The 13,148-nt window shown below is 45.4% G+C and overlaps 1 protein-coding gene across 1 annotated transcript in view; it reads left to right on the forward strand.

Annotated features, from left to right (window-relative positions):
• MCM8 (minichromosome maintenance 8 homologous recombination repair factor) overlaps positions 1-13,148 on the forward strand; it is an 88,244-nt gene that overhangs the window by 31,007 nt on the left and 44,089 nt on the right. The window contains exons 9-10 of the mRNA XM_030196309.1: positions 895-1,046; positions 10,363-10,561. Of these exons, the coding sequence (XP_030052169.1) occupies positions 895-1,046; positions 10,363-10,561 (351 nt within the window). The remainder of the gene's footprint in view (positions 1-894; positions 1,047-10,362; positions 10,562-13,148) is intronic.

Below are 13,148 nucleotides of genomic sequence, written 5' to 3' on the forward strand. Positions count from 1 at the left end.
TTCTACAATGATTCTGATATATACAATGATTAACTATATGTACACACTGATTAGCTATATACCTAAACAATCATTACATCACTGGGCTTTACATCTCCATTCATCATTGGGCTTCTATATCTAAGCAATGCTAAGAGTTCTTAGACCAGGAACAGAAGTAATCAATCATCACTGGCCCTCTATAGGACAGATATATACGTATATATACATACATCATCACTGGTCAGGGATTTCAGGCTCTTAACTCATCAGCTGGGGAGGCCGGATCCAACGAAAGCTTGAAGTCTGAACACAGGAACGGATCCAATGATCCCTGCTTCTATACAGCACGTCTGCTTGTAGATGACCTCAAAGCTTTCGCTGCAGCATGACCCCTTTTATAGAGAGTTAAAGCTTGTTTTCAGAGCAGAGGAAAATTACCAGAATGAACAGGAAGATGCAGTCACATGCTCTCGGTTTCAGACAACAAAAAACACTGGCCAGGTGGTTTTCCTCCTGAACCTCAAGCACATCCTGCATCCCCCTTTCACCAGCTGGCTTCAAGGACATTCCAGCCTGTTGTTGAGATGTGGAAGAAGAGTTACTTTTGGTCAAAGACAGAAAGTTACTCTCGGTCAAAGTTAAACAGAATTACTTCTAATTAAAGATACAGACCCCAAGTGCACTGGTCTGTCAAGGCAGACAGAGTTGAAAAGCAATCTTTTAAAATTCACTTCCATTACAATACACTGCCCTTATGTCTTGTTGACTTACTTTATTTTATGATGTGATATGATACCTTCATCTTCAGACAATCAGTGGTTTGTGAATTCAGGAAAGGCACACGTTGAACAAGGTTCTAGCAAATTTCAATGTATTCATTTCACTTAAAATTTGGTAATGGTGTATTTTTAGGATTCAAGAGCTAATATCTGATGACCAGAGGGAAGCAGGTAGAATTCCTCGGACAATAGAATGTGAACTACTTCAGGATCTTGTCGATAGCTGTGTCCCTGGTGATACAGTAACTGTCACAGGAATTGTAAAGGTCTCAAATGCTGTCGAAGGTATGTACTTTGCCTTTTGCTTGGATTTTTTTGCAAGGAATCTAAATCATATCATTAAGTTTGAGCTATGTTTCCCCTTGTTCACTAGTAGGATGTAAAGAAATTCCTGTGGACAATGAAGAGAATTAAGAGTGTTTATTTTTTATTAGGTATAAAAGAGAAAAAAAGATGGTCTTTCTCTCTTTATAAATCAAAACAACCAGTGAGATTGGGAAACTTTAGAAGTACTTTTGGATAAAATAGGTCATATGCAAAATTCATGGACTTTATCATCCTTAATTATCTTTTATTATCTTTGTTGTCTTATACATTGCATATTTGATTACTATCTTATTATTACATTGTTAAATTGTATTTTACTAACTGTAGCCTGCACTACGGTATTCTGTAAGCCACAAACAACAACTAGTGGGAAAATGTGGGGTAGAAATGTGTTAAATAAATAAATAAATATGTATTAAGCATTTCTACATAGACAATAAATGGAGCAATGGGACCCCTCCATACATTTGGTCCTAAATTTTAAAAAGTTGAAGTACTGAATGCCAAATATTTTATTTTCCATACTTATAGCCTGCTTTAAGCCAAAGCGGGGTACAATAAAACATACATAAAAAATCAATACATGCAAAAAAGTTGCACATTTAACACTTCAAGGAAAGCACCCTTTTCATTCCTAAAAGCCATGCAACATGGTACATATGGAGCAATGAGTGGCAAAGATCACCGAGGATAAAGAGAGAAAATGGCCATAAACAAAATAAAGTATTTTTCTGGAAAAACAAATACAACAAAAAAAAAATAGTTGTTAAAACTACATTAGCATGCCCGATTGCTTAACTAAAAATCACATCTAAAGATCTACATATGTATTTATGACCAGTATTAAAGCACTAATTATTATTTCTTTTATATACTGCCTATCTGTGGTACAATCAATGCAGTTTGTATATTGCAATTTAGACACTTTCTTTGTTCCTAGTGGGCTCACAACCTAACCCCCCCCCCCCCCCCCTTACAATGCCACGTGGCACTGCCGACACAGCGCATTCAAAGTGAATGGGCAGTGTTAGCATTACCACACCGGCAGCCACTAGCACAGCTTTCTAAAAGGGTGCCTACGTTTCCTTAGCGGCTGCTCCAGACCATGCCCTTTGAGGGCGTATATATTCTCCTACCATCAGATGAGGAGACTGAGACAAACTGTGAAGTGCCTATGCTTGGTGCTGTGGAGCCTTGCACACCTCAGTATTTCTCAGTCTCCTCAGCAGATAATAGGTAGGTGCTGTGGGCTTTGCATTTCTTTAAAAAAAAAAAAAAAAAACCCAAACTGATTGTTAATTCCTGTGGCCGAGGAACAACAGACTAGGAGGCTTATTTAAAAAACAAAAACAGAGAAGTGGGGCTATTAATACCTTTGGCGCTGCTGTGGAACAAAGTCATTTGACTACCTGCTTGGCTGCAGTGGAGGATCCGCGTTGCTTAGCCGGCCCCCCCGGAGGTGCACATGCTGCACTGTGGATCCCTCTCCCCTTGGATCCCCCCTCCTTACCCAAAAGTAGTCTCATTGTCCACCTCAGCCCCCTCACTAGAGAGGGGTTCCTTAAGGCAGCCCCATGGAGAACTGGAACTCCCGGAGTGCTTATGTGTTAAAAAAAAACAAAAATAAAACAAAAACTACTCAGCAATTTGAGAGCCTGGCCCTTCTGGCATAGCGGTTGCTTCGGCCCAGACACTGGGAGGACTGTTTGTCTCATGCTCACTTGCCTCCTGATCTCCTCCAGGGTCCGGTCCTGCAGGGCGTTTCTGGTGTGTGGTGTTTGCCGGAGGGATTGAGGCCTGTTTCCTGCCTTTTTGGCGGCACAGGTTGCAAAGGCGCGCTGTTGCGAAGCCTACCAGCTGCACCACGTGCTGTCTCCAGCATCGAGTCTCAGCAAGGTGTGTGAGGAGGCATCTGACGGGGACTCATCAGCCCTGGAGGGGTCGGGTCCGTTGGGGTCTGAGTCCACGGCAGTGCCAGAGACTGGGGAACACTCAGGGAACTCCATGCACGGTCTGCAGGAGGCACTGGCATTCTCAACTTAGGCACAGGCGCTGCACATGGAATTAAATCTGGCATTGACAGCTTCGCTCCTTCTGGCTCGGCGGCTAGGGATTCCCCCGCGTTTTCCCCCCAAGTTCGTTCTTCTACATCAGGCCTCCTGCCTCAACACAGTAGCCATGACTTCTCACAAGACCTGAGTGGGGCATCTGATGCAGGGTGGGCTGGTTGGCGCCAAGCGTCTGTACCAGGTATCCTTCAGCCATGAGTCCATGGACAACCTTTCTGCTCTGCCCCTCTTGGAAGATGAGTTTGGAAGATGAGGAGGACGAGTCAGCCTGTGGGGTCTTGGAAGACTGCTCCGAACTCCCTGTGTGGGAAGATCCTTCGGTGGTCAGGCTTTTTCACTGCCAAGAACTCCCCTGGCTCACCTCCCAGGTGTTGCATCAGCTTAGGTTTCAGGAGGAGCAACGGGTGGCTCCCTGCAAGGGGATTTGGTGCTAAAGTGTCAGGCTTCTTCCCTGGAAGCACTGGGTTTGTGAGCTCTTGGACCACTACCATGGAGCGGCAGTGGCAGGCAAGGTCACCTTCAAAGCAGAGTCTAGGCAAGGCTGGACTGGAACCCCGAACTGGAGTTCTGCACTGGAATACACAGGACTGGAACACACCGGACGGGTGCGCACTGGACTGGAACCCACTGGACTGGTACGCACTGGAGTGAAGCCCACTGGACTGGAACACACGGGACCGGAACCCGCTGGACAGGAACACACTGGACCTAGGCTTCACCTACGCTTAGCCACCATTTCCCAAGGGTTGAGCCCTCAGGTTCGGGCAGCCAGCAGGGCTTACAAGAAAACCGGAACTGGAACTGGCAAGCAGGAACAACAGGAATCAGGATACAGAAGTGCCCCCAGGCACCTAGGTGAAAGCAAGGCAGACAGGCAAGGAATGTCAGGGTTCCAGCAATAGTAAGGTCTGGCCACAGGCAGAGAATATCCGGGTTCAGGCAGTAGTTGGGTCAGGCAGCAGGCAGCAAGACTATGGCTGGAGCTCCAGTAGCAAGGAGTACTGGCAGCGGATAGAACTAGGGCTGAAGCTCCAGAAGCAAAGGAAAACACACACGGGAAAACCAGAAAGCTAAACACAAGAAAACTAGTAAAGCTGTACACAAGCTAACAAGAAAGCTATGCCCAAGCTAACTAGTCACAAGCTAGAAACTCACACTAAGCAAAACACAGGAGAACTAGTAAAGCTGTACACAAGCTAACAAGCACAGCTATGTCCAAGCTAACTAGTCACACGCTAGGAACTCACACAACACAACACACAGGAGAACTAGTAAAGCTGTACACAAGCCAACAAGAAAAGCTATGCCCAAGCTACTAGTAACAAGCTAGAAACTCACACTGAACTGGACAAGGTAGCAGTGCACAGAGCACTCTAACATACCAGAGACCTTAGTCAATGCAAAGGCAAAGGCTGCAGTCTCTAAGTGATTAATAAAGCCCTTCAACATCTGAGGAGCAGCTGCAGCCATCAGTAAGCAACTACGGAGGCTGTCCAGGCACAAACAAGAGAGACAAGTCTGGCAGCCTGGAAGAACCGGACCGGACTGGGCTAAAGTCTGGAATGGGTAGGAACAGCAAGACAAACTATGGCAGCCACTGGCTCTGGCCACCAGCGGGTGAGAGGAGCACAAACAAAGGAGCAGGCAGAGCGCACACAGAACATAGAGAGACTTAGAATACCTAGGTGCTGCACAGAGGAGCAAACAGAGCCAGGCTGGAGACAGAGGTAGAGCAACTCAGGCAGCACCCCCAGGTGCAGTAGAGTGGAGTAATTAGAGCCATGCTGGAAGCAGCCAGCACACAGAAGGAAAACTACTCCAGAAAGAATAGGCAGAAGCCAGCTTAGAAGCTGACCCCCAGAAATAAGGTAAGTCTGAGGGTGGCCACGGCCACAGACGTGACATAAAGTGCACCTGTTAGCCTGCTAAGGTCTTCCCATACAACGAGGATCTCAAGGAGCTAGTAGAGGCCATCATCCCGGTGCCGCTGCAAGAGCAAGGTTCTGGCAGGTATTTCTTCTATTTTGTGGTGCCCAAGAAAGAGGATTCTTGGTGCCTCATTTTGGACCTCAAGGGGGTCAACTGGACCTTTTAGGTTTCCTGTTTTCATATGGAGACATTGTGGTCTGCCATTGTGGCAGTTTGCAGGGGCAAGTTTCTCACGGCATCAGACCTCCCCGACGTCTATTTCTACGTTCCTATTCATATAGATCATCACAGATTTTTGTGTTTTCCATCCTGGGGCATCATTTTCATTTTTGGGCTCTACCCTTCGGTGCTCAGGACATTTACCAAGGCGATGGTGGTCGTGGCGACCCACCTCTGCAAAGAGGGTATCCTGGTCCATCCCTACTTTGTCAATTTGGTTTATCTGAGCCAAGTCCCATGAGGAGAGCCTGCGGGTCATGGTCCGAGTAGTGTCTATGTTGCAACATCTTGGCTGGGTGGTCAACCTGGCCAAGAGTTGGCTTCAGCCAGCCCAGTCCCTGGAAGCTTAATCTGGTGTTGCCCATGTTCCTTCGTCTTCCTCAAAGTCCTGACACTCAAAGTGGTGTTTTTGTTCGCCATTACATCAGCGTAGTGTGTCTCGGAGCTTCAAGCGCTTCCTGTTGGGAGCCTTTGCTTCTTTTTATGGAGGAATGTGTCGTCCTGTAGACGGTTCCGTCCTTGCCAAAGGTAGTTTCTTCATTTCATGTCAATCTTACTGCCAGTGTTCTCCAGGCGGGCTGCTGGTGATGATCTCTAACGGCTGGATATTTGCCAATTCACTGTTATTTGAGCAGGACAACAGAGTTTCGACTCTCAGATCATCTTTGTTCTCTTTGCGGGTCACAGGAGGGGTGAGGCTGCTTTCAAGGCAACCATCACTTGCTGGATTTGAGAGACAATCTTCTCCGCCTACTTGCTTGGGGGTCGGAGTGCTGCTTAGGGATTACACGTTCATTCCACACGGATACAGGCTACCTCTTGGGTGGAACACACGTTGGTTCCTGTCGCAGACATTTGCCAGGCAGCTACCCGGTTGTCAATGCACTCCTTTGTTAAGCACTACCGGTTGGATGTTTAGGCATGCGGGGAGGTGGCTTTTGGGGCAGTAGTCCTGGAGCGGAGATTGGCTGTGTCCCACCTTCGTTGAATACTGCTTCAATACTTCCCATTCATAGAGTATGGTCTGGAGCAGACGCTAGGGAAGGAGAAATTAGGGCTTACCTGCTAATTTACTTTCCTTTAGTTGCTCCAGACCATGCCCGTTCCTTCCCTTGCTTTTTGCGTTTCCTGTTCCTGATTCGTTGCCACTACAGGGTTTCACCACTGAAGGATTTATCAGGAGGCAGAAGCCAGCTGGCTTTTGGTATGTTGGAAGGAGTTTTCTGCAAGAAACCAAAAAAAATTTTTTTAATGAAGAGAAAAAAGGATGGAAATTAAAGCTTACCTGCTAATTCACTAGTCTGTCCACGTCTATGAGTGGGTATATGTCCTCTTATCAGCGGATAGAGAGACTGAGGATAAACTATGAAGTGCCTATATTTGGTGCTTTGGAGCCCTGCACACCTCAGTATTTCTATTGATAAAGCAACATCAGGAAACATAGAACAACAGATCCCCCTGAAAGACCCATAGGGAACTGAAACAATCAGAACAAATAAGGAACTGTCTACAGCCTGGGTAAGGGGAACCATCCCTTTGAACTGGACTAGTCTCACAGGGAGATACAGAATGCAATTTGTATTCTCCTTTGTACCTGGAGCAATGGAGGATTCAGTTTTGTCAAGTTTTAAAAATGTTCAGTATGCATTAAAGGTGGGCCTCCCCTTTTATTGAATAAAATGCATTCCATTGAAACATCACTGTCACCAGATTAGGACTCAAGAGCACATGGCGTCACTGGTATTGTGCTTGGCAACCCTTGATAATTTACAATAATTGGAAATACCATCATAAGTGTTTACTGTGTGTTCCTGTTGGTCATGCAATCACTGTTCCTTCTAAGCTGAGCGGAAGTCCTCCACGTACAGTCCTGCCAATGGGTGGTGCTGTTTCACTATCACATTTTCAGTAGCGAGAAACAGGCAAGCTCCTCAGGATTCCAGGGAACCTGCCTGCCCCTAGTGATTGAAAACATAATATTGAAGCACCGTCCCCCCCCCCCCCCCCCCCCCCACTGGCAGCAGTGCAGTTGGAGGACTCCTGCTCAGCTTAGAGGGAACAGTGCATGCAATATGTTTTCATGTTGAGCTTTTGAAGACTTCATAAACTTACTGAGCTTTGGAATGCAATCAAACCTGAGTTACGAAGGAGAATCTGTTTCTGCCAACCAATTCTTTCTTAATTTAGTGTTATTAGTAGCAGGGGCGTAGCTACGGGTGGGCCTGGGTGGGCCCAGGCCCACCCAATTTCAGTCCAGGCCCGCCCAGCGTCAGCTCCCATTGCCGGCCACTGCTGCTTTTCCTGATGAGCAGCAGTGGCCGGCGCTACAAAAAGAAGAAGCTCTCAGCTGACTGAGCTGAGCGCCAACGCGTCGCGAAGGAAGAGAATAAAATGTTTTTTAAAAAATGCGGCACCGCAGGCAGCCTCGAAGCATTGGCTGCTGGCTCTGTGCAGGCTCCTCCCGTCTCTTACGTCACTGCTGGGGCAGTGATGTAAGAGACGGGAGGAGCCTGCACAGAGCCAGCAGCCAATGCTTCGAGGCTGCCTGCGGTGCCGCATTTTTTAAAAAACATTTTTTTCTCTTCCTTCGCGACGCGTTGGCGCTCAGCTCAGTCAGCTGAGCGCTTCTTCTTTTTGTAGCGCCGGCCACTGCTGCTCATCAGGAAAAGCAGCAATGGCCGGCAATGGGAGCTGGGGCTGGTGGGCCTGAATGGGAGAGGGAAAATGGATGGCAGGATGGGGAGAAAGAGGGAAAATGGAAGGATGGGGAGAGAAAGAGGGAAAACAGATGGGAGGATGGCAGAGAAAGAGGGGAAACGGAAGGATGGGGAGAGAAAGAGGGAAAACAGATGGGAGGATGGCAGAGAAAGAGGGGAAACGGATGGATGGGGAGAGAAAGAGGGAAAACAGATGGCAGGATGGGGAGAAAGAGGGAAAATGGAAGGATGGCGAGAGAAAGAGGGAAAACAGATGGGAGGATGGCAGAGAAAGAGGGAAAACGGAAGGATGGGGAGAGAAAGAGGGAAAACAGATGGGAGGATGGCAGAGAAAGAGGGAAAACGGAAGGATGGGGAGAGAAAGAGGGAAAACAGATGGCAGGATGGGGAGAAAGAAGGAAAATGGAAGGATGGCGAGAGAAAGAGGGAAAACAGATGGGAGGATGGCAGAGAAAGAGGGAAAACGGAAGGATGGGGAGAGAAAGAGGGAAAACAGATGGCAGGATGGGGAGAGAAAGAGGGAAAACAGATGGGAGGATGGCAGAGAAAGAGGGAAAATGGAAGGATGTGGAGAGAAAGAGGGAAAACTGATGGGAGGATGGCAAAGAAAGAGGGAAAATGGAAGGATGTGGAGAGAAAGAGGGAAGACGCTGGATGGAAGGGTAGGGAGAAAGAGGTGACACTGGATGGAAGGATGCAGAAAGAAAGAGGGGAGACTATTGGAAGGATGGGGAGAGAGAGGGGAGACACTGGAAGGATGGGGAGAGAAAGAGGAGAGGCTGCATGGAAAGGGGGAGTAGTGAAAGATTGGAGAATAAGAGGAAGGGGCATGGGGAGAACAAGGGTGAGAAAAAGATGAAAAGCCATAAGTAGATGAAGGAAATTAAAGAATGGATAGTAAGAATGAATTAAATCTGGACACAGAGAGAGGCAGAAAAATATTGAAGAAAGCAAAGAAAAAGGAGAGAAAAATGACAAATGGCCAGGAAACCCTGGCAGAAGAGTTAAGCGAAAACGAAGGAAAGCAGAATCTAGAGACTGGGAGCAACACAATGAGAAAAAGTAAATGGCCATACAACAAAGGTAAAGAAAATAATTTTATTTTTAATTTAGGATAAAGTAATATGGTGTTAATAAAGTTTCAGAGACCAATACTTCCTTCCTTAGGTCAGGAGAGGATACCGTAACAGCATTATACTGACCTGAGGCAGGAGGTTTTGGCCTCTGAAAGCTCACTGAAAAGGATTAGGCTATTAAATATATTGTCTGAAATCTGATGCACTGAACAGCACTTTACCCTGTGTGACAAATGCATCTGAGTGTGACTACATTTTGCTGGGGGGGGGGGGGGGGGTAGAGAGAAAATTTTGTGCCCACCCACTTTGGGTTCAGGCCCACCCAAAATTGGCAGTCTGGCTACGCCACTGATTAGTAGCATGGAACAATGCTACTAATTGGGTTTCTGCCAGGTACTTGTGACCTGGATTGGCCACTGTTGGAAGCAGGATACTGGTCTGACCCAGTATGGCTATTCTTATGTTCATGCTGATGTTCTGTTTTGAGACATATCATACCATAGCTGCTTAAGAAGGTTAATTGATCCAATACTTGTCACTGTCAATCATATATCGCTTTGGGCATATTTCAAGCTTACCAGTGAAACAATATCAGCATTTCAGACCCTGATAAAGATGACAAATGACTTCAATGGGTGAAGGAGCCTTTCCTTTTTATATAAATCAGCAGCAGCTATCATCTCATAAAAGCTGTTTTACATTACTGAGTACAGGCATCCAACTTTATTCCTATATTGATGACAGACATTGTTTGACCTTCCTGTTGGCATTTAAATCACAGTATTTCTGACCTGAAAAAAAGTCACGTTATTGAGGCACTGAAGAGTATCCAGAGGAGCAACAAGCTCGATTTAATAGATTTTTCCTTTTGACAGCTTCATACTCTGAATACTTAGTCTTGAATGAATAAAGTTACATAGTTGAATTTGATGGGCTGAGAGACAAGCAGTATTGGAACTCTGATACTGTAAGAACAAATATTTTTGACAAGTACCTGCCAAGTAGATACTTTATACACTGATTACCTGTTTACTGTGTACTAGTTTATTTTCATCTTGTATAAATAGCAGAAATAAAAGTACTTGTCCTTTTTAGTAATTAAAAAAAAATAGTGCTTTGTGTTTTTAATTTATAGTCTGCTTTAACCCAAAGCAGAGAATAATGCAACTTATAACAGTAACTCCAGTAGAAATAAAAATACCTAAGTCATAAATGTAAATCTCCTGTGACGTTCAATCTTGAGGATAAAATTATTTTATTGCAGGTGGCTCCAGAAATAGAAACGATAGGTGTATGTTTCTGTTGTACATTGAAGCAAATTCTATCAGTAACAGTAAAGGCCAGAAGGGAAAAGATTCTGATGATGGCACTAACAAAGGAACAACTTTGGAATATTCCTTAAAAGACCTCTATGCCATCCAGGAGATTCAATCTGAAGAAAACCTCTTCAAGCTGATTGTGAAGTATGTTGTGTGTTGTTTTTTTTTTTTTTTTTTTTTTTTAAATCTTGCTCAACAAAAGTAAGACAAGGTTTTATGACAATAATGATAAATCTGTAATTTTAGTCACATTTCTTTTCATAGCTCTCGCTGTCCTTTATACAACAGGATTTTTAAAGCATCATAGAATCAGATAAAATCGGCAAAAGTTGAAAAAACCTTTTTCTAAGATTAATTCATTTTTTCGGTGGGCAAGGTGGTGGCATCTTTGGTCCTAGTCAGTGCCCTCCAGTAAGATAGAGGGCTACATTTGAGAAGGATTAACGAACACTCAGGTCTATATTAGAATAAGCTACCACTCAAATAGATAGGGCTTAATGACCCGAAATGCTAAAGAGAGGATTTTAAACACAGAGAAACTGCTATTTAGAAACCAATATAATTACATAGCATAGAGTGTAATGTGATCTAGCCACACACTCCCAACCATAACCTGGGCAGCTGCTCTGTAGATTAATGGCTGGTGTTGCATCAAAGTCCCTGATAGACCTGCATGCAAAGTAGCAAAGCCACATTCCTTATTTTCCCTCTAGACCAGTACAGACACTTGGGTTTGTGATGTCATCACTTAAGAATCCTATGCAACCCTCGGTCAATCATTATTTCTTAGTCTCCAACAGATAATAGGCTTCCCATGCAACCTGTGGTGGTCTCATAGAACTTGATTTCCATTTCCTTAGTCAGTCATAGACATATTTAAAAAGAATGCTGCTGTTGGCCATGTTTTTTTTTTTTCTAAAAACAAACAAAAAAGTGTGTGTGTGTATATATATATATATATATATATATATATATATATATATATATATAATGTGTATATATTTTTTAAGGGGTGTAACACATGGGGGTCTCCCCCCTCACCAACCAACCCTTTTCTTAAGGGATTAGATTTTGGCTTGTGCCTTAGACTTTCCCTTGCAGGGAAAACCTTGAGTGCCTGAACTTAATTTCTTCTCAGCAAGGAGCTGGACTAGCAGTTTGCAGTTATCGGTGCATCTTTGATCTTTATTTACCTACTGTGGTTCACCTCAAGGTGGAAAAGCTGCAGCAGAAGGGCTTTTGATTTTGATTCCATTGGTTTTATGTGTCAGGGTAGCTGGTGTATTTTCACTATGGCCGTGCTACAGGATAAAAACAAGTGCTGTTCTGTTTGTGGGGTGTAAAGGTTGGCTACCGGAGTGGGGGACAAAATGCTGACAGTGTGATGAGAAAGCTGCGATTTCCTTTTCTCTCTGTGCCAAGGGACTGTGGCTGAAGCGGTGGCAGACCCAATTTTGGCAGAAACTGCTGCCATGTTTGCAGCATCCATGGCAGTTCCTGCTAGAAACGAGCCGCCTCCCTCCCCACTGGCAGTGATGAATCCTTCTCTTGCGGGTCGGTCGCAGGACAAGTTTTGCTCAGAATTTCTCACCTGAATTTATTCAGTTGCACAGAGCCTTTTGTATGGGAAGAGACTTATCCTCTGCTTTTTTTTTTTTTTTGCTTTACTTAATGGCCCTGCTGCTTCTCCTAAGGTAGCTGTTAAGCAGCCCAGTTTGGAATAGATTGAAGATCAGGGTTATAGGTTTTCTGTAGTCTCTGGAGCGGAAGAAAAGCTAGATTTAAATTCAACAGAGCAGCAGTTTGGGTTAGAGGAATGTATTCTCTCGTAGGGTGATAAAGCTGCATCCGGAGATGATCCTTCTTTGGCCCATATTTGTCTTCCCAGGTTTTGTCTGCTCTTAAGATTTAAATGGATTACCCCAGTTCTAATTCTGGTTCCCAGAACCCCCATTTGGCTGGCATCAGAAAGCCTTCCAAGGCATTCCCTGTCCATCAGGTGTTAGATATCATTCTGATATGGAAGGTTTCAGATGCCAGTTTTCATGTTAAGCAATCTATGGCTAGGCTTTACCTCTCAGCAGTCTGAGGCCCCGATGCACAAAGGCAGCCGTAAAATATGGCTATGGCTGCCTTGCTAAAATTTAGTGAATTGCTAACAGCCAGCGATGCACAAAGGGGATCGCATTCAAATGAGCTGCACGGATCCCCCTTTGTGCATCCTCACTGTTTGTGAGTTCAAGCTGTCAAATCCATTTGACAGCTCTGATGCACTGGACCGCAACTGTTACCCTGGTGGTCCAGTAGACCCTGACCTCCAAAATCTTTTTTTAAACTTTCCCTGGTGGTCCAGTAGACCACGAACCCCGCCCCCCCCCCCCCCCCGTGACCCCTGAACCTTTTAAAACATTTTCCCTGGTGGTCCAGTGGACCAAACCCCTTCCCCTGCGCAGGCACATCCCCCTCCCTCCTGTACCCAACCCCCGCCCCCCCCCCCCCCCCCCCCCCCCCCGCACCTTACAACAAGGTGGAGGCAAGAGCAATGTCCTCCTGCCTCGGGCCTGCCTGGAACAAAATGAGTTTTTAATCTAAAAAATGCTTTAGGGAGTCGGGAGATTTAGATGGGGACAAGTAAGTGCTACTCCTTGCAGTAGGTTACCTTTCAGAGGTCAGTCCTTTTGCGATAGCCATAGAGGAGGCTGAGATTTCTCTGCAGCAATGTGAGGTATTA

This window comes from Microcaecilia unicolor, chromosome 3, assembly GCF_901765095.1.
Source record: "Microcaecilia unicolor chromosome 3, aMicUni1.1, whole genome shotgun sequence".
In the NCBI taxonomy this organism is placed as follows: domain Eukaryota; kingdom Metazoa; phylum Chordata; class Amphibia; order Gymnophiona; family Siphonopidae; genus Microcaecilia; species Microcaecilia unicolor.